Source organism: Sinohyriopsis cumingii, chromosome 17, assembly GCF_028554795.1.
Source record: "Sinohyriopsis cumingii isolate HCF-2022 chromosome 17, ASM2855479v2, whole genome shotgun sequence".
Classification (NCBI taxonomy): Eukaryota; Metazoa; Mollusca; class Bivalvia; order Unionida; family Unionidae; genus Sinohyriopsis; species Sinohyriopsis cumingii.
Window position 1 is genome coordinate 72,541,104 of NC_142977.1, and position 19,352 is coordinate 72,560,455.

Sequence of the window (19,352 nt, forward strand, 5' to 3'; positions counted from 1 at the left end):
CCGGGTTCTTCCTCCACCATTAATACTGGCCGCCATATATAGCCTATCTTGTGCTGAAAAATGGCGTTAAACCCCACAACAACAACAACAACAACGATAGAATTTGCAACATTAAAATGAGGTCGCCAAGCAGAGCAGGCATAAATGTATTTACTACAGAGAAAACGTAATGCGATCCATATTGATTATGTATTCAATATTTCTAAATCAGTTCTTCACCTATTGAATAGAATGTTTTAATCATACAGGATTATCCCTCCTCATTTATTTATCTCTATCACGATTTTTAAATGAAAAGCTATGAATAGCAATAGCACAGACATGTAAAGTACAGTAAAGACACGTCTCACATTGTGCAACTACTGCAGATATTTACCGATATGTCATCCTATTACAACTGGGTGTTATTTACTGAGATCAACTTAGTACAAATCTCCTTTGAGACTATCATAAGGGGTAACATCATATGATTTCACAGGTGCATCACACGGAAGTTCTCTGGCTTGGACTTCTTTCAGGATAGATGACCCTGTAATCATTGTCTTTACTTGAGCGAAAGGACCATAATGAAATCGATTTTCATCTGTTTTAGGCTGTTCATTATGTTCGTTGACGAGTATTGGTTTGTCAGCCTATGATTTATTACAATCTCTCTGGATATTTGCTGTCTCATGCTATGGCCTTGTCAACTTTATAGATTTTTATAATAATTCCATTTCTATTTTATTCATTAATACAGCAGTTTTCTAGTTAGTGTCAAATTTCACATCTATTGTATAATGTTTGATTTCATTAAGTTGCACCTAGTTTGATGCATCATACACAGTCTTGCGTTTTGTGATGTTATATTTTGGGGGGGTTGTTACAACGGTTGATTTTTTAATATAATGTGCATTTGGTTTCAAATTACCTTCGTGCACGCGCGTAATCTATTTGTCCGATTCAGAACTTGTATGAAGTCAATGGAAATTTTTCTATATTGAATATAGAGTCAGAATCCTACTGGATCTGTTTTGCTAATACCAGCTAGAGCCCCATTCTAAAAGGACGTGCAGGTTATGTTTTTAAACGTTTTGCGTGTTCATTTTCAATGTTGGTGTGAATCTCCCCATGTCAGTTAAAGCTGATGGAACTTCTAAATATTTGATTCAACTGTCTTACATTGTCATCCAAAGAGCTGACTTCATTCTGCTGATCATTAAAGTCATCACGATATGAATGGATGATATTTTCACTTGGTTCATCATCATACGTATCTAAAAAAGCAGTATTCATATTACTGTGAAAGCTGGAGTGTGGGGAAAGGACTTGTCATTTCTCTTTCTGACGTCCATTTTTTTTAATTGTTGCCTCCATTTTCGAGCTCTCACAAGTGGTACCTCATCTTTCAGGTTATAAATCTTGGCAAATATCAGGACTTGTATTAAACCACTGCTGTGTTATTGCTCGCTGATGTGTTTGAAAAATGTTGGGACACGTGCGAGCGTGGTATTATTCTGATTATTTAGTGGTGATCCATAATAAGCGGACGATGATCAAACTCGATAAGCCCATCTACTGCGGATTTACCGTGCTGAAGTTATCTAAGATGATGATGTACTAATTTCACTACGGGTTTATCAATAAAACAATACGGCAGCATGAGCAAAATTATTATTCAACGACACGGATAGTCTCTGCTACGAAGATGGAAAAAGCGTACGCGGATATATATGACGCGCGAGACCTATTTGACTTCTCGGAATATCCTCAGAATAGTAATACTGTGATCTGGTTAATAAGAAGGTTATTGGAAAATTAAAGAATGAGGCGTTGTCGATACCCTTCTGTTTTCTACGTTATCACAATAATTGTTTACCATCCCTTGTTCATTCTTCAGCTGGGGTGGCATAAATAAACGTTCAACCGGTTTTTAACTCGATCTGTCTTGCGTCACATATTTTGATGACTTTCTTTTCAGGCACACCGAACTTTGTACTCGCTAATATTATGGAGCTAAACTGTTCTCGATGCTTGGTCGGAAGATAATGCGCTATGACATAACGATATGACTTCACGTAATCCGTCATTTCTGTTAATGTAATTTATACCAGAAAAGAGTTTCCAATGACAATTGTACCCATATCAGTTGTCTGATTAGTAAACCATTGTGCTTTGTGTAAGGCAAGCATTGCCAGGTAGTATAGGTACTGGCGGATAATGACCACACAAAGTGATCTCCCCCTGGTCTATTCTTAACGATGCTACTCTCAATTACCTATACTACTCTTCTACGGCAGCTGTATTGTCATCATCATTATTAGTACCATGAATATATTTTAACGCTGTATTTGGAATATTGTTCGTGAAATGTTACGATAAAGTTATATAGATAAAAGATGCATTTTGGTATTAAAATAATGTATCGATAGCATTAGGGTTGAAGATAAACCGAAGATACGGGTCGGCTATTTCCTGTGGCGCCATCTAAGCGGGAGGAAAATGAATAATGATTGTCTTAACAATATTTACGGTTATACTATTTTCAGGTTGAAATCTTCGAACCTCCAAAGAAAGATTGGACAGGAAAAGTATGTTCATCAACCAATGATCCACACATGCGGACATTTGATGGAAGGTATGGAACTTCATATTTAAAAAGATGAAAATTCCATCTGCAAAGTCAATAATGGTTATGGTTTTTAAAAAAATAGAGACCTTGTCAAATACATTAAACTGAGTACTTAAAAAAGTAAGGTAACAAAGAACATGCGCGTTCAAATTAGTCTTTAGAACAAAACAATCATTAGGCATATTAATCTCTTTTTATGATCTAATATCTAACCCTTACACTGTAAATCTTTAATCTACTAAAGGGAAGCCGACACAAAACTTCAAAGGGCCCAAGTCAATTGTATAATTGTGATAGTTTAATTAAAGGTGCTAAACTTAGACTGGGGAGGGGATTATGTGCTATCTTTCATTTTCCTGGTGGTGGGTCATATTGAGATTTTCCGTGGAAAGGAAGATTTTGTCTGTACCTAGCGCAAAATAGAATGTATTTTCCTAAAAAGGAATAAAGATAAATATGAAATTTAAAACGAAATAATTAGAAATATTCATTTCGACCACAAAAGAAGCATAATACAGACATTTGCATACGAGTTTAAGAGCTTTCTTATAATCAATTATAACTGCCGTAGTAAAACCAAAAAAGCTCTTCATATCGTGTCCCATTGAAACATCGTTCGACCAGAATATAGTCCTGCTAGATATAACCTTCTTGTATGTATGTATATGCTTTATATGGTATATTTAAAGCATTAATATGGTTGTGTCTGCTATGCATGACTGTTTATACCAGTAACTATGTTTGATCCTTTTGCGCATGGTTAAGATGTTATGAGACTTTGTCGCAGACTCGCTGTAGGGAACGAATTAAAAATTCTTTAACCTGGATGATATTTCACTATTATGCATTCTCATATAGGATTGAGGGATAGTATATATACTGGAACATTGTCAAAAATGAGAAGCAATAATGAAAATAACAAGGCACTGAGACCACTGTTTCACTAATTGTACTGTTTCCATTTAGAATTTTTTACTTCTTTTTCTAGTTACATCGGAAGCTATCTTATATGAAATATGACATATAATTGCTATATGAACATAATATTCACTTTTTTCATATATTCCATTTCTATTATCATTTTAGGTCGTTTGAAAACCACATCATAGGCGAATATATTCTTTATCGACACTTACATTTCAGAGTTGAGGTAAGTATATTCTAACTAAGGTGGATAAAGTGACAGACACATTCAAAGAGAAATATTAAGAGACGTATAGATGCTGAAAATGAATTGTATTACAGCTGTCTCCATGATACCATCCTTATATCGTTGCATGATTATTCTGAGTACATGAAGAGCTTGAAAATAACAATATTGCTTTATTAGTATTAAGCTAAACATCATGTAACTTCAATCGTGGTATAAACATTTTTTTCTTAATAATATTTAAAGTGTATGTATTTGTATCCCCTTGTTTGAATATTTGCTGTGTTGTCAATTATTAAATCGAATGAGCATTAATATCTCCATCGCATTTATTTTACAAACATTATTTAATTTGATATATGACACTTTTTGTATTAGTATGTATCCTAATAGGTGCAAATCAAAACAACGTCGTGTGATGGACATATCCAGTGTAACTGCGGTGTTGCTGTAATGGCGGGTCAAGACGTATTTGTGGTGGACATGTGTGGAAACAACAACTTTTGCAACTACAAAAATGGATTATGTTTGGATTCTGCATTAGATGTTCGGAAAAATGACTTTACTTACAAGGTATTCTGTACAACCTATGCCCATGAGACAAACATTGTCCACATCAAGAGCTCGGCTGATTAATACGTCTCGTCTTTTTGAGAGTAACGCCCTTTCCCCTCCCCACCCCAAATCACACTGGCTTCCTCAAATGTTTTCTAAAAAGAGTTAACGCCACCGCTATATCAGCATCACTGTGTCTCGTATTTTCTCCGAAAAGGCGAGACAATAATCATAAATTATTTTGTAGTACCGTAAATTTCCTATATCATTATAACAATCACTTATCATTGAAAATTTATTTTTGTGTGTGCGTGTTTGTGTTTTGGGACTTAAAAACGAAACTTTAAACAATTTTAGTTATATAGTTACGCTGTCTGCATTGTGGCAGTTTATCGTGATGTCTAGCACTGGGGCATCATGCCGCAGATATTATCAATCACATTATCCTAACACCAGGCCGACCAGTCCTAACACTAACCTCTTAATGCTGAGCGCCAAGCGAGGCACCTGCTAGTACATTTTTTCTAAGCTTTTGGCATGACTCAACTGGGATTCGAATCCGCGACATCCCGCATTCGAGGCGGACGTTCTAACCACATAGGCCACCAGAGCTGCACATAATTTTAATTTGAACTATATACTAGTACTATATTGGTAATGAAACCATTTCAATGGGGTTTTCTTCCATTTAATTTTTCAATACAGAAAGACAAAAGTAAATTTTCTCCAACTATATTTTCACTTTTAGAATTTTGTTCGGAAACATTTCTATTCTAATTTTACACTTTTAGTAAAATATTGTAAACACTTATGACAGCAACGTCAATTGTAATATCGTGATAGCATTATTTTATAACAGTTGTAAACCTCTTTAATAGTTTGTTGTCGATATGAGTTCTTTTTACCTTGAGATTATATTATAGGAGTGTTATTCTAGACAGCCCAATGTATCATGTTCCCTGTGTAAGAACTCTCTCTCTCTCTTTCTCTCTTTTCAGGTTTATTTACCGTATGGCACATATGTAACCGTGACACTACAGCCGGCTTCTAAACTTCTGAACGTATACATCACATCATCTGTCCATGATCAAGGTGGAAAGTCTACAGGGTTGTGTGGTGCCCTCACAGATAACTGTACAGATGACTTCAGGATGCGAAATGGTAGTTTGCCCGCACACGGAGTCAATTTACCTTGTAATTCCCTGTGGTCCATACAACCAGATACAATTCTCAATGAATGGCGGTAAGTTAAGACAGATTCATCACTTTTTGTGATTATTTAGTGAATTGTCGCAGCAAATAGATCTGTTATAACTACTGTAGTATATCATTTTCTTCGCAATAAAAAAATTGTGTTGACAGAGTGTGTACTTATTTTTGTTCTCTATATTTTGCAGATTCTTCGTCATATTTGACGCACAGGAACTGATTATTCCAAAAGAAGGGTTTATTTTATTTATCATGTTAAACTACCCATTTCTTTCACATTCCTGAATCTAATTATTTTTCTCTCAATATCTCGGGGGGGGGGGGAGTCAAAATTCTGGAAGGACAAACGATATATTAAGAAATAATAGGTACATAGTTTAGATAGATTGCATGTACCAATTCTACTATTACTTGAATGGTTTGTCTTTTGATGGATTTTTTAATGCGGCTGGTATTCACTAGCGGATTTAAAACCATAAGGTATATATACAATGTGTGATAATACCTTTCAAATTCCCCGTGAATAACATTAAATGACAGATAGTCAAGTTATTACTATCTGAATTAGAAAGTTATGTAAATGGCGATGCAAAACTCAAGTAAATACACATATTTTCCAAAGTTAAACTGCTGTAAAAAAAAAAAAAAAAAAAAAAAAAAAAAAAAAAAAAAAAAACTAAATTGAACACAAGATGCAAGTATACAAGTATTCACAAGTAATCTAAGATGAGATAAATTGGCTGTCAATTTTAATTGCGAAAAGTTTTAAACGGACGAAACTGGTGACAGGCAGACTAAGCTTGGTGGCTGGTCAGTTTCCTCTCTCTCTCTCTCACAAACACACACTTTCACACACACACGTGCGCGCAAAGCACCTATGGCCGAATTAGTTTACGTATGGCAGATAAAACATTTGAAGGACGTTGAATTGGCGATGTGAGTACATATTGGTGGTCAGAAAAATGTAATCTTGTTTAGCAAACCATTAAAACTATTGCTTGTTATTAGTGTCTGCTCAATCGTGTATGATCGAGAATACATTATTTAAAACCGGGAGGCAGACGGATTAGAGGTGTTGGTAAGGATTACTAAATAACTGATTAAATCGTCTGTTACCGCATGTTGTACCTCTCAATTGATGCAATATGCGATAACCTACCATGCAATTGTAAGCATATAGCACGGTAGATCTTTACTGTGTCATAAATACCACATTTTATGGATATACTATTTCATTTACATTGTAAAGCATATGATTCATTCACTTTTGTTTTGAAAGTGTATGCTTATTATCTGTACGATAAATAATACGTTTTAGTTATAGTTTTCTAACATTTACTGCAGTGTGCGACCAGATGAAAGCCTCTTTGATCCAACTGATAAGATTATAGACAAACTATTACCTTGGGAAAAATATGTGTGTGTATGCGGTAATACAAGTGACACTAGCATCGTTCCAACTGTCCGTTGTGGAGGACATACGACAGAAGAATGTCGTTCAGGTGCCAAGGTGAGCGCAAGGGCATGCAAGATCATAAATGAACGGCGGAGACGATCAGTTCCACCTAATGACCGTTTTCCGACAACAAAAGACCGCAAACGGCGTTCCACAGTAAACCAGGTAAACACTCGTCCTTTTTCAGCAATATAGTTAGTACCGTTTTGACCAGATTGCAAAGCAATCCCGATGTATGGATTGATGGTGTTTGAATTTAAAGGACAGTGGCCACCCATATTGTACAAACGTGTGATATTACTATAGTTATAAACAAAACGCATTTGTTATGTATGTACACCATAAAAATGTTTAATTAGACTTAAAACTCCGCTTTTATACTGAAAAAATTATTCGGGAATCTCTGTATACAATCGGTAGTTTCCGCGTGCCAAAACCGGATATGACGCACATTTATCCCTTCTATTCAACCTAGCCATTCAATTGTTTAATTTCCCCACGTAAATGTCTATGTGATATAGCGTACGATCGTGCTTTTGTAAAGCAAATATGATGCACTGTGTTGCATACGAATGTAACCAAAAGAGTGATGATAGGAAAAGAGGTTCTTTCTTTTTCCGAAAGACCATGTTTACCAGAAAAAGAATGGATTTAATCCGTGGGATCGAATAGCGGAGGGATCGGAAAGTTGTATCATGTATGCCAGATTATAATGAATTCGGCCCAAGACAATTCGGCCCAACTCGAAAGACAATTCGGCCCAACTTAACAATAGTTTGTACATGTTCTTTTTCTTCAAAAAACAAGTAGATACAATGTAAGATAGGTTTTAAAAAATTTAATTTAAACAAACTATCTTGATATTCTTTCAAAGAAAATAATCATGCTTGGTAACGTACATATTTATGAGAGAAAACACAAACTGACATATCTTGCTCGTTCTAAATAATATATATATATATATATATATATATATATATATATATATATATATATATATATATATATATATATATATATATATATATATATATATATATGCTAAAAATATATGCATCTGCACGACATTCTTAATTTAAGTCTTCCGGTCAAATTATCAATAATGATTTATAAAACAATAATACTTAATAGATAATATTCTACAGAATACTTCAAGTTTTCATAATGTGTGCGCGCATAAACTGAAAGCTTGTCATTACTAGTCAATATCGTCAATCATATTTGCTCCATATTCCGCATAAATTAGAAACGAGATAATTTTGTGTTGAATTTGTCCCCCCCCCGCACAGTACAAAAGAAATTGATAAAAATACACGTATTTGAAAATCAAATGAAATAAATTAACCTTGTATTATTCTCATATATTCCTTCTTTTTTCATCATGCGAGAATTATTTTTAAAAATATATATATTCACGAATTCCGTATATGTAGCGGATGCTGGTTTGCGTATGCATCCTTAGTGTAGTGTGTATCGCTTTTGTCAAATAACAAAATCGCAAATGAGACTAAAATAACCGATTGCTTGAAGGCACCTGCCATTCACGCATGATCAGTTACAGGATGCAAACTGAACAAGATTGTATTGTATCCAGGTTAAATATAAGACGGTATCTCGCAAAAACAAATAATTATTTTAAAATACATTCATTGTGAGTGCAAATAATCATGACCGCTCCGGTGGCCGAGTGGTTAGAGCGTCCGCCTCGGATGTGGGAGGTCGTGGGTTCGATCCCCGGCCGAGTCATACCAAGGACTTACAAAAATGATACTAACAGCTTCCTCGCTAGGCGTTAAGACGTTAGTGTTAGGACTGGTCGGCCTGGTGTCATGATAATGTGACTGGGTGGTACATCATGCTACATGTCTGCGACATGATGCCCCAGTGCTAGACATCACTATAAACTGCCACATTGCAGACATCGTAGCGATATGACTGAAAAATTGTTAAAGCTACGTTAAAAATCAAAATCACACACACACACGCAAATGACCATCTTTTCGCTAGCATGGGTTACAAAAGTATTATTAAAGCAAGTTATTATTGTGTATACTATTTGCCCATCAAACATCAATTATGATTACATATGGCAAACAAATAGAAGCCCGGGTGATAAACACAACTGGCAAGGAGCAACAAACTCATTGTCTAAACTTACCGACAGGATATCATATACATAGGTTATTTTATTACAAAGCAAACCACCCCCGGAAAATGACTTTGGTATCTTTTAAGTGTGCCGAATTTTTCCTATGAAGTCGGCCGACAAAAGGAAGTCAAGTATGGTTCCTTTGCATTCTTTAAGTGTGCCGGTTTCCTTTTTTTCTTCAATAAAGTCTGCCGACATAGGGAAGCCAGCATTGATTTCTTTTTACCTATATTAACGGGAATTTTCAAAATAAATTGAAACAATGGAACAGTTTTAAAAGCGACACAATCTAGCGCGTCGTGCACGCATACCGATATAAGGATGAGAAGTAAATTAGTTTTCGTTAGTTTCATCTAAATATTCCCTATCCATAGTTTATAGTGTTTTATTTTTCGACAACAAGAAGCATGTACTTCGTCTTGTAGGGATAAATATACGTCATTTCCAGTTGGCGTCCTCTATAGGTGGGAAATCGTAACTAAGAGGAAGTAACAGCATTTTATACTTCTATTTCGAGTAATTAAATTATTATTTTTCTTTACGTTTGATAATGTTTTTGTTCTTTTTGTACGAGTATAACTACTTTTAATCATGTAATGCAAATCTGATGTAAAAAGAAAAATGTTGAAGTATGGCCGGTGACCTTTAAGTGTGTATGTCAGTATGGTCATGTAGGAGTGTTGTTTTTTTTTTTTTTTGTTGTTTTTTTTTTTGTTTGTTTGTTTTCTTTTAAATTAAATATTAATTGTTGTTCTAAAATTTAAAACAGTTTAACCAAAGTCTCTTCAAAACTGATTGTTGAATGCTCTGCACATTATACGGCCGTATTGGCAGGAGTGTCCGGACCTTCCCCACTGTTAAAGCAAAACAAAAAAAAGGTAAACACACAAACGTACAGCCATTTGTTTGTGTGTGTGATTTGATTTTTAACGTAGTTTTGACAATGTTTCAGTCATGCTGCTACGATGTCTGCAGTGTGGCAGAGTGTAGTGATGTCTAGCATGATGTCCCACCCAGTCACATTATTCTGATACCAGGCCGACCAGTCCTAACATTAGCCTCTTAATGCTGAGCGCCTAGCGAGGCAACTGTTAGTACCATTTTTATAAGCCTTTGGTATCACTCGGCTTCGAACCCGCGACCTCCCGCATCCGAGGCGGATGCTTTAACCACTAGGCCACCGGAGTGGTACAGTCATTTGTTAAAAATTGAAAGTTGACAATCGCTTTATTCTTGAGCACGTTTATTGAGCAGTATGCGCACTTTGAGTAAGTAGACACATAGACTTATGCTTTGGTGCGTGTTTGATGAAACTCAGGGCCCTTTTGAAATTTTGGAAATAACCCTCTCCCAACACTTGATATGATGCGGCTATGTAAATGTCATAAAATAACTTCCAGAAGAAAATTATTAACCACTAGGGACTTTTACACTGCTAGCCAGATAGTAAAATTGGTAAAGATTAAGAGAATCTATGCTAGGGTTTGCACCTAGACAAGGAAATCCCAGTCTCGGGGGTTATATTATTTATCTCCAAAAACGCAACTCCGGGACAGGGATTTCCATGTCTTGGTACAAACACCGACATTGATTATTTTTCTCACCCAATGTTTTCCAGTTAAATTGAAATAACCCTGCACTATTGCAATTTAGTTAGCAGATTCAAACCACAGCAATATTCATGAGGTATTATTATTGCTTCTCACTCAGTATAAAAGTCATCAGGTCTTGAACCACGTTAATGAAAATCTGAATAATTATCGAAGTAGAATTTAGCTTTATATGTCATTCTTAGAAGAGGGAAAAAAATCAACAACAAAACCTTATAATTTTCAGGTGTAGGAAGTATTGCGCAACGCGCGTATCGAGCCAAGTGCTACTGTTGCTCAAAATGCAGTACTGCGCATTTATACAAACATTATAATGAGGCCAATGAGGCAACCTGTCGACCCTAAGTAAAAAGTTCTACGCATTCGAAAATAGAAACATAAAGCAATTTGATATCATTACTGTATTATCATATTTAATCGATTGGTGTCATATGAAAATAACAATAAGTTATTAATATCTTTAACACAGATTACTTTTTAACTTTCATCAATTCTAATTTGGAAAATGTTCTATGGTAGGCAACGGTACGATACAGTACAATACTGGGTACAAGCTAGCATACGGTTCTAAGTATGTAGTGATATATCAGATTTCTAATTCATTATATTCTTGACAATTAACATTTTCTTTCGAGGAAATATGGCAAATTGTTGCTACTACTAGGGCATAGAATGATACGCGACTTGAAAATCTTCTTGTGGAATATTGTGTGGACTGATGAATGAACCACACTGGTAAGTGCGGGAATTTTCATTTGTTTACAAACTTGATTCATTTGGCGCTCTTTGGGGGTGTTCGACAAAGTTTGAAGAAGGCAGATCTGATATAACACGTTTCTAATTCTTGCGGCATTGACGGTGGCTCTTGAGAGAGTTTCGTTTTTTCACTTTTGTAGTCAATGATGTGTATATTCTCACCCATGCGACAGAGAAATCAAGCTGTTTTGCTAACCTTACTCTTCTTATTTCAGTCTGGTTGTCTCAGACAGGTAGTATCAGTCATGGTGTCCAAGTGCTAAGAACTACTTTTAAAAAGAAGCCATTGTTGTTTTCTGATGTGCCTGACGGAGTTGTTTTAAAATTAAGCAACAACAACATATATATAACACAAGAAAAACCATACAGCAACTTTAGATCCCTCAAACGTTGAGAACAAATAAATTAAAATAACCCTGCACCCTTGCAATTTACTAGAAGTTAACAGTATCCATCAGGTACTATTAATGCTTCTCACTCTATATAAAGTATGAGGTTTTGTACTCTTTTATGAAAATTTGAACAATTATCTAAGCGGAACCTAGCTATATATGCCGCTCTTAGAAAAGGAAATAAAATCAAGAAAAAGGTTATAATTGTTACGTGTTGGAAAGTATTGCGTAATGGGCGTCTCGAGCCACTTGCTTTTCTTTATACTGCGCATTAAAACGAATATGTTAATGATGGCAATGTGGTGACCTGTCGACCCTAAATATATAAGTTCTACGCATGAGAAAATAGAAACATAAATCCATGTGATATAGTTACCTTATTATCACATTTAATCGATGTATGTCATATGAAATTGACAATAAATTATTAATATATTTTATACGGTGAAGTTTAACTATTATTAATTCTAATTTGGAAAACGTTTTATGGTAGGCAACGGTAATGCCGTATGATACTGTGCAGTACAATATGCCTAGGTTACTGGCTACAATTCTAACGAAGTGTGTAGTGATATATCAGGAAATTTCTATTTCATGACTTTCTTCGAAATTTATATTTTCTGCAAATACTGCTATCACTATGATATGCAAGATGGAAATCTTTTTGTGTGGTAGCATGTGGACTGATGAATAAACAACTCTGGTTGGTAAGTGCAGGAGTTTTCATTTGCAGTCGCATTTGATTCAGCTAGAACTGATTGTGGGTGTTCGACATTGAAGAAACCAGTCTGACATAACACATTTCTGGTTTTTTCCGGCTTTGCAGCAGCACTTGAAAGAGTTTGGTTTTGGCCAGTGATGTGTATTACCTGCGTGTTTGGAGCTCTATAAAATAGACGCGTGTGTGTGTGTGTGTGTGTGTGTGTGTGTCAAAATGTTTTGGATGGTGTTATCAAAATTGGAGAGACCTTAAGTTGCTTTATGAGCGAATTTCTTTTTATATATATGTTTTGTTGTCCTTGTTGGATTTTGTATCAATTCCGTCAGGCACAGAAGAAGACATCAAGAGTTTCTTTTTAAAAGAAGTTATTAGCGTGTGGACACTATGACTGAGACGACAGGCCTGAGATAACCAGACTGAGATTGGAAAAGTAAGGTTAAAGAAACAGGTAGATTTCTCTGTCGTATGGGTGAGAAAAGAGGATGTCGGGTCTATCATAACAAATAACAGTGTAGTACGCATTTGTTTTCAACGCGCGCTGCCTCAGTTGTGACGTTATAGAGCGCGAAATTCAGTACAGCTTGTACTGGATTAGACGTTTCGGATGACCTGATCTAGAAATATACAAATGGTCGTAGCACTGATTTTGCGGTATGTACTTCTCGGGACGTGTAAATAACGACCTTCCAAGGGAATATTTATGTATGAAGATCCAAATGAAGTGAATAATTTCCATTTAACGGCATGTATAATAAAATTCTTTAAAAAAAAATGACTCATTACTGAAATACTGGATTCTGAGCGCATACATGACCTTTATGACTCTCGGACACTTTTCCTTGTGGAGTCACATTGGTTAATGTTTAGATGTGTGATATAGAGTATTAAAGCTCTGAATGAAAATTAGGCAGTTGTGTTTAATATTTAACAGCCCAGAGATTTGGGGGAAGATTTCCATTAAAGTCACTTTCTGGGAGCATTATTTTCTACGAGGTTTTATAGCATGGCGCGTGATTGCGTCACGAGGAGTTCTATGGTCATGAGTGTGAACTAGATCATTGTAACCTATATTTCGTGTTTCAATGACTTATGTTTACCTCTGGGTTCGGCTCAATTTCATTAGTTTCGGGATGCGTTTAGGTAACTGTCTCAGTCACTAACACTTTGACACCTATTTGTATTTAAAAAGTGTCATGTTTATTACTACACCTTTAAATGAAATATGATTGTTAACTATAGTTCAAGGTCCTTGATACTGGTTAATCTTTGTATTTAGCTAATTTTGTCAGGTACTAATGCCGGAAGAGTCACATAACCTGTTACGAATTGTTTCATGCAAAGTACGTCAGACACCAGTGGAAAAAAAAATGTCACTGTGTCCTTGACATGCATGTTTTCGTTGATTTAGCTTTGGGTTGAGCTCAGTTTCTGAATCATATGAGTTTGCGTTATTTTCGCAGACACTATTACACGTAGAGTCGCATAAGTTGGGTTTTCGATACGTTATGCAAAATACGAACACCTTCTTTAAATATTATAGTTTTAATATACCCACCAATAAAAAGTAACTTACAGAGACCTATATTTCATAATTCAATGACTTGCACCTTCCTTTGAGATAACCCTATTTTCACTAGGTTAGCATTGACGCTTACGTCATATTCTCAGACATTATTGCTCTTAGAGTCACGTAAGTTGATATTCAGAGGTGCATGTCCGTATCAAAGAACCATAAATCTATACAGATTGGTACTCCACTATCAGAAACGGATTTCTGTAAACGATCTAACCATACCTCCAATGGTTGTTTTGTTATTTAATAAAATTTCCTCCATGTAAACATTAAATGATCTCTTTAATAATAATAATAATAATAATAATAATATATATATATATATATATATATATATATATATATAGTGGCCCCTTAGTCATGAAATAAGTTAAACATCGGGATTACGTCACTTCTGTTTTTGTAGATGGAAGAAAATATCCACATGACACAAGAAGAAGCTTTGAATTATTGTCGAGATTACATGAATCGAAGTCAAATCTACAACCTGTGCCAGAATGTTCCCTCTGCACATTCAGAGACAAATGTTGAGACCTGTGCTCATGATATAATAGTAAGTACCTTTACTTGATTGGTATTTACTGGTGATATTTGCCATATACAAATTGAAATACGATAATTTAAAATTAAGACAATAATTGGAAAAGTGTTAATTTATAGAACGTTTTTTCCTCTGCATATATTATACTAGTTAAACTACATTCAGATTCTTTTCTATCGTAAAGACGTTAATAAATGCATGTGCATTCCTCTTTATACAATTTTTGAAACAAAAACCAACAGTCAGTTTTCTGTATTCTCAGCTGACGAACACAACTGTCTGGTCTGACTCCGCTAGGGAATCCATGAGGGAACAATGTCTGAATGAGATTTCTAGAAATAATACTTTTCGGGAGGTCGAAGAAAATAGTGGAATTGTTCAAGAAATTCAGGAAAAAGCATGCCCATTGATGTGCAGCAACAAAGGCAGCTGTGTTAAGGGTATGTCATAAGGCAATATGGTTTTTTTTAATTATCTGGGTACCAAAGTAAGGTACATTTCCAAAGAAGGTTATGATTTATCAATGTGAGCGACATGCAATCCTTGCAAGTAAAATTAAAACCCCAATGCTGCCGTTACGTGCAAAACGTGGTACATGCCAAATCATCTGAATAATACTGAATCTTGAAAGATATTGATTCTTAACATTGTTGGGTTACATTAAAACTAGATAACATCGACGTTTCATCATATTATGAGCAATGTGATTTTTCCCTCGAACTGAGAAACCTGCCCATTTTTTACATGCGTACGAACTAATCCGATGTTGATCGGCTATATCCGTGGGCAGCCAATCTCAGTCGAAAGCTGGAACACAAAATTTGATGACGTCACCGTTGTCAACATAAAAATCCAACGGATACGGTAGGTGATCCTTATGTGATATACTATTCTCATTTTGCATTTGATATGATGCAGTGCTCGACTTTACACTTACGAGTAGTTTTTCTTCCAAGGCATAACTGACACACATTATTTTTTAAAAGTCCGTGTCGTATGCTTTACCAGTTAATATGGTAATCCGCAACAGCTGAGTTTGTCTTCAGCCCAAGTTCCCCATCAAAGTGTTTCAGTGCCAATATTCATCTGAGTCTTATATTTATGAAATGCACGCCTTTTCTTAGATCCGTTTAGAAAAGCGGGCTGCCTCTATTCGTACCCTCTCAAACCAATTCATCTGTCACGTGCAAATGTTGTTGTCATTAGATACTTAGTCACTAATGGAATTTGTCTAATGTATGACAACACTTCTTTTGGAACACTCCCGAAAAAATAGAAGTACGGGCGATTTCGACGCGTGAATTAAGAGGCGGCGCCCCATAATTCCAAACTGAATATTTGAAATGCGTTTAAGCCTAACGTCTTGATTATTTAAAAGAACGGTAGATGTCAGACAGTCTTTTTTCAAAAATTATTTTCTTCCTTCCAAACTTAGATTGGAAAAATTGTGAAATTTATGAGAAACTGCGGCATTGGGGTTTTAACATGGAAATAGGATAAATATCATACCACTGTAACCTTAAATTTAGAAAATATAAAACTTTGAAATAAAGTATATTGTTAGAATTCTGATTGGGCCACACTTGAAAGGTCATGGGTAGTGTAAACGAGTCACGTGCTTCAATAGTAGTAAGATAACGGATTACATGATATAGCTGGATATGTGTCTGCAACAAATAACCAAGAGTCCATATACTTTCGCATTAGGTATATAGTAAAATCCTACTTTAGTTTGCAGAACACGTATATTAGATAGCTAAAATATGATCGCATTCTCGAATCAAATAAAGGTTTAATGGCAAAGTATTCACTCATGTCACAAAAATCGTCTATATAAAGCATCTGCTGCCGCTAGAGGTTTGGGCAATAACAAAAGTTTTGGAATTAGAAGATGCTGTAATAAAAGTATGAATATAATCTTCTAGCTTTTGAAAGTTATTCACGTTTATAAGCTAAAGGTGTTCTGTACCTTTTCTTATTAAAGCTGTGCCTTGCGAACTTGTGTTGTATAAAAAGAAGCCAAGCAGCGCTGAATTAACTGGAGAGGGCACTGATTAACTGGACTTAACCAATATTTCGTGGAGATTTAATTTTGGACTGAGAGCCAAATGCGCATTTTAATGGAAACTTTGCCAATTAAGCTTCCAATTGATCATTGTTACCCCAGAATCCGGTGACAAACAACGTTTGTCCAAATATTATCATTTCCAACTAAATCTTAGTAATTTTCAATGGAACACTCACGATGTAATAATATACATACACAAAGAAGGAGTTTGAATGCTGTATTAGAATTGTGAGAAAACGGTTGTCTAATTACACTTTCATTGAAAAGGAATTTGCGTGTGTGAATCTGGGTATGGTGCCAATGACTGTTCCTTGAATCTTCACGAACCTCCAGAAATTTTTGGTCTACTAGATGACGGGCTTTGCGATGAACGTCACGTTCAGTGTGATCATGCTTTTGTATACGGAAAGATATTTGCTGAGGGAGAAAACTTAACGTGCAGGATAACGCCATTTACAGTAAGTCTACTTCTAGTTTAATTCTTATTAGACATACTTCTAACGATTCTGCAAAGTATTTTAATTTAGCAGCACTGACAATATCTCACAATATTATGATCAAAAGATCCTTATCTTTGTGCTTTTAAATATTTGAGGAACATTATGCACCTAGTATTGATGTCAATGAACTAACTTTCAATACTGACTTTTCAGCTGTCTTACGAAGGGGATCGGAATGACGAAAAAGCAGTCTACGTTCCCGCTGAGCACGAGACTTTGTTTGAGGTCGTGTGTCCCGTGCAGAGAACACAGAGGAAGAAACGTTCTCTTGTTAAAAACACGAAGGCTCGAGATCGCTTCGTGATTGGTTACACTATCTCTGTCAGTAATGATGGTCAGAACTACGGGAAGGATTTTGACCTCTACATGTATAACTCGGAGTGTCAACTTCCTGAAAACACTTCCAGTACGTTCTCATTTGTACTTCAGGTGAGATGGTCTTATCTTCTCGTATCTAACTTACGTATGCCAAGCAATAGCCCTTGTGTAGTATGAAATTTGGATTTTTAGAAAGATTAGAAGCTCGTCACTCACCTAGGGAAGGTGATATTTTTATTTACATATCCGTTAAGAGCTTTCGTTGGTTTTAGTGATCATTTATTTTATAATGGTGAGTCTGTGATAATATATTTCTCAAACCGAGTAAGTAGTCATTTACTAGGATATTGCTTGTTCTGACATGATGTAAGACTCAGTGGTGTCATGTTACATGCCTGTATGCATAATTTTCATTAGGATCATAACTATGCTTTTGTTCTGTATATAAATTGTATGAAGATTAATCGGGGGATCAAAGATATTAAAGCGAGCTAATGCTTTCTAAATTTACCACAATACTGAAACTGTTCCTCTTTTGTTCGTACATAGTTTGATATTAGAAGTCGAGAGTTCTTTCAGTTCATACTATTGAGCTGTGTGTGTGTGTGTGTGTGTGTGTGTGTGTGTGTATATATATATATATATATATATATATATATATATATATATATATATATATATATAAAGTAACATCTTGAATGAATTTACAGGACGGCTACTGTTTTATCAATCAAAACTGTGTGGTGAGAGGAACTGTCTACGAGAAAGATGAGTGCTTGGTCTGCGACGACAAGCAGTCAGAATTTGAATGGTCTACAGTAGAAAACGATGCAGGTATTTCTATGGTATTTTTATGCATATATTCTTGATATGTGCTTTAATTAAGTGTGTCCGTCAGTGCTGCAATGAGTACTCCTTGGAACATTTGACATCTTAAACTGGAGACCAAATTTTCGACTCAGGAGTACTCACCAAAATGAGAAGACAACTCCTACTGACAAATTGGAAGACACTATAGTTACGTCTGCTAAATTGCAGCAACCACTAGATCTCACTTTCTTTCTTGTATATATCATGTATTTGTGAGACCAGTATACAACAATATTTCGAAATAAAAGTGATGTCACTTCCACAAGTTACAATTGAATGATATTACAAATATAACTTAATAAAGTGGGGTGTGATCTGGGACTGTTTTAGAATAGAAAAAGTCTGCTACCCCAAAAAAACTTGAAAACACTTCTTTTATTGATCTGTAGAAAAAAAATTACATCCATTATATGAGTTGAATAAAATTTATTATCATGATGTAAAGTTTCAACAGCCATGTACTTAATTTTAAAAAGACTATTTGTATGGCTGCTTAATACCCATTGTAGCAAAGACTATCCACATGGCGACCAGTGAATACATTTGGGAATCAAATCATCCATAAGAAGAAAAAAGCACAGGGGCTTGTTACAAATGAAATTAAAAGTATTGGTCAACAGAAAAAGGAATGGGTGTAGAGTGTGTTCAAACCTGTATTAAAATTTTTACAGGTTTGACCTCTCCCCACCATGAGGCCATCCATTTTCAAAAAAAAGGTGCTGGATAGGAAGCATAGTTATAATTTTATAGAAGAAAATGTTAAATGCAAAATTTTCTGACAATTTCAATTACAAAAGGCAAATGACGATGATGATGATGATGATGTTCGTCCATCGGTGTCGATGAGGACCAGTTAATGTCATCGATTCACTG

The 19,352-nt window shown here is 35.3% G+C and overlaps 1 protein-coding gene across 1 annotated transcript in view; it reads left to right on the forward strand.

The window, feature by feature from the left end:
* Nucleotides 1-19,352, forward strand: part of LOC149779229 (von Willebrand factor D and EGF domain-containing protein-like) — a 42,117-nt gene that overhangs the window by 15,030 nt on the left and 7,735 nt on the right. The window contains exons 3-11 of the mRNA XM_089938410.1: nt 2,529-2,617; nt 3,698-3,761; nt 4,155-4,334; nt 5,315-5,559; nt 9,900-10,008; nt 14,589-14,735; nt 14,986-15,163; nt 17,059-17,249; nt 17,445-17,720. Of these exons, the coding sequence (XP_089794536.1) occupies nt 2,529-2,617; nt 3,698-3,761; nt 4,155-4,334; nt 5,315-5,559; nt 9,900-10,008; nt 14,589-14,735; nt 14,986-15,163; nt 17,059-17,249; nt 17,445-17,720 (1,479 nt within the window). The remainder of the gene's footprint in view (nt 1-2,528; nt 2,618-3,697; nt 3,762-4,154; nt 4,335-5,314; nt 5,560-9,899; nt 10,009-14,588; nt 14,736-14,985; nt 15,164-17,058; nt 17,250-17,444; nt 17,721-19,352) is intronic.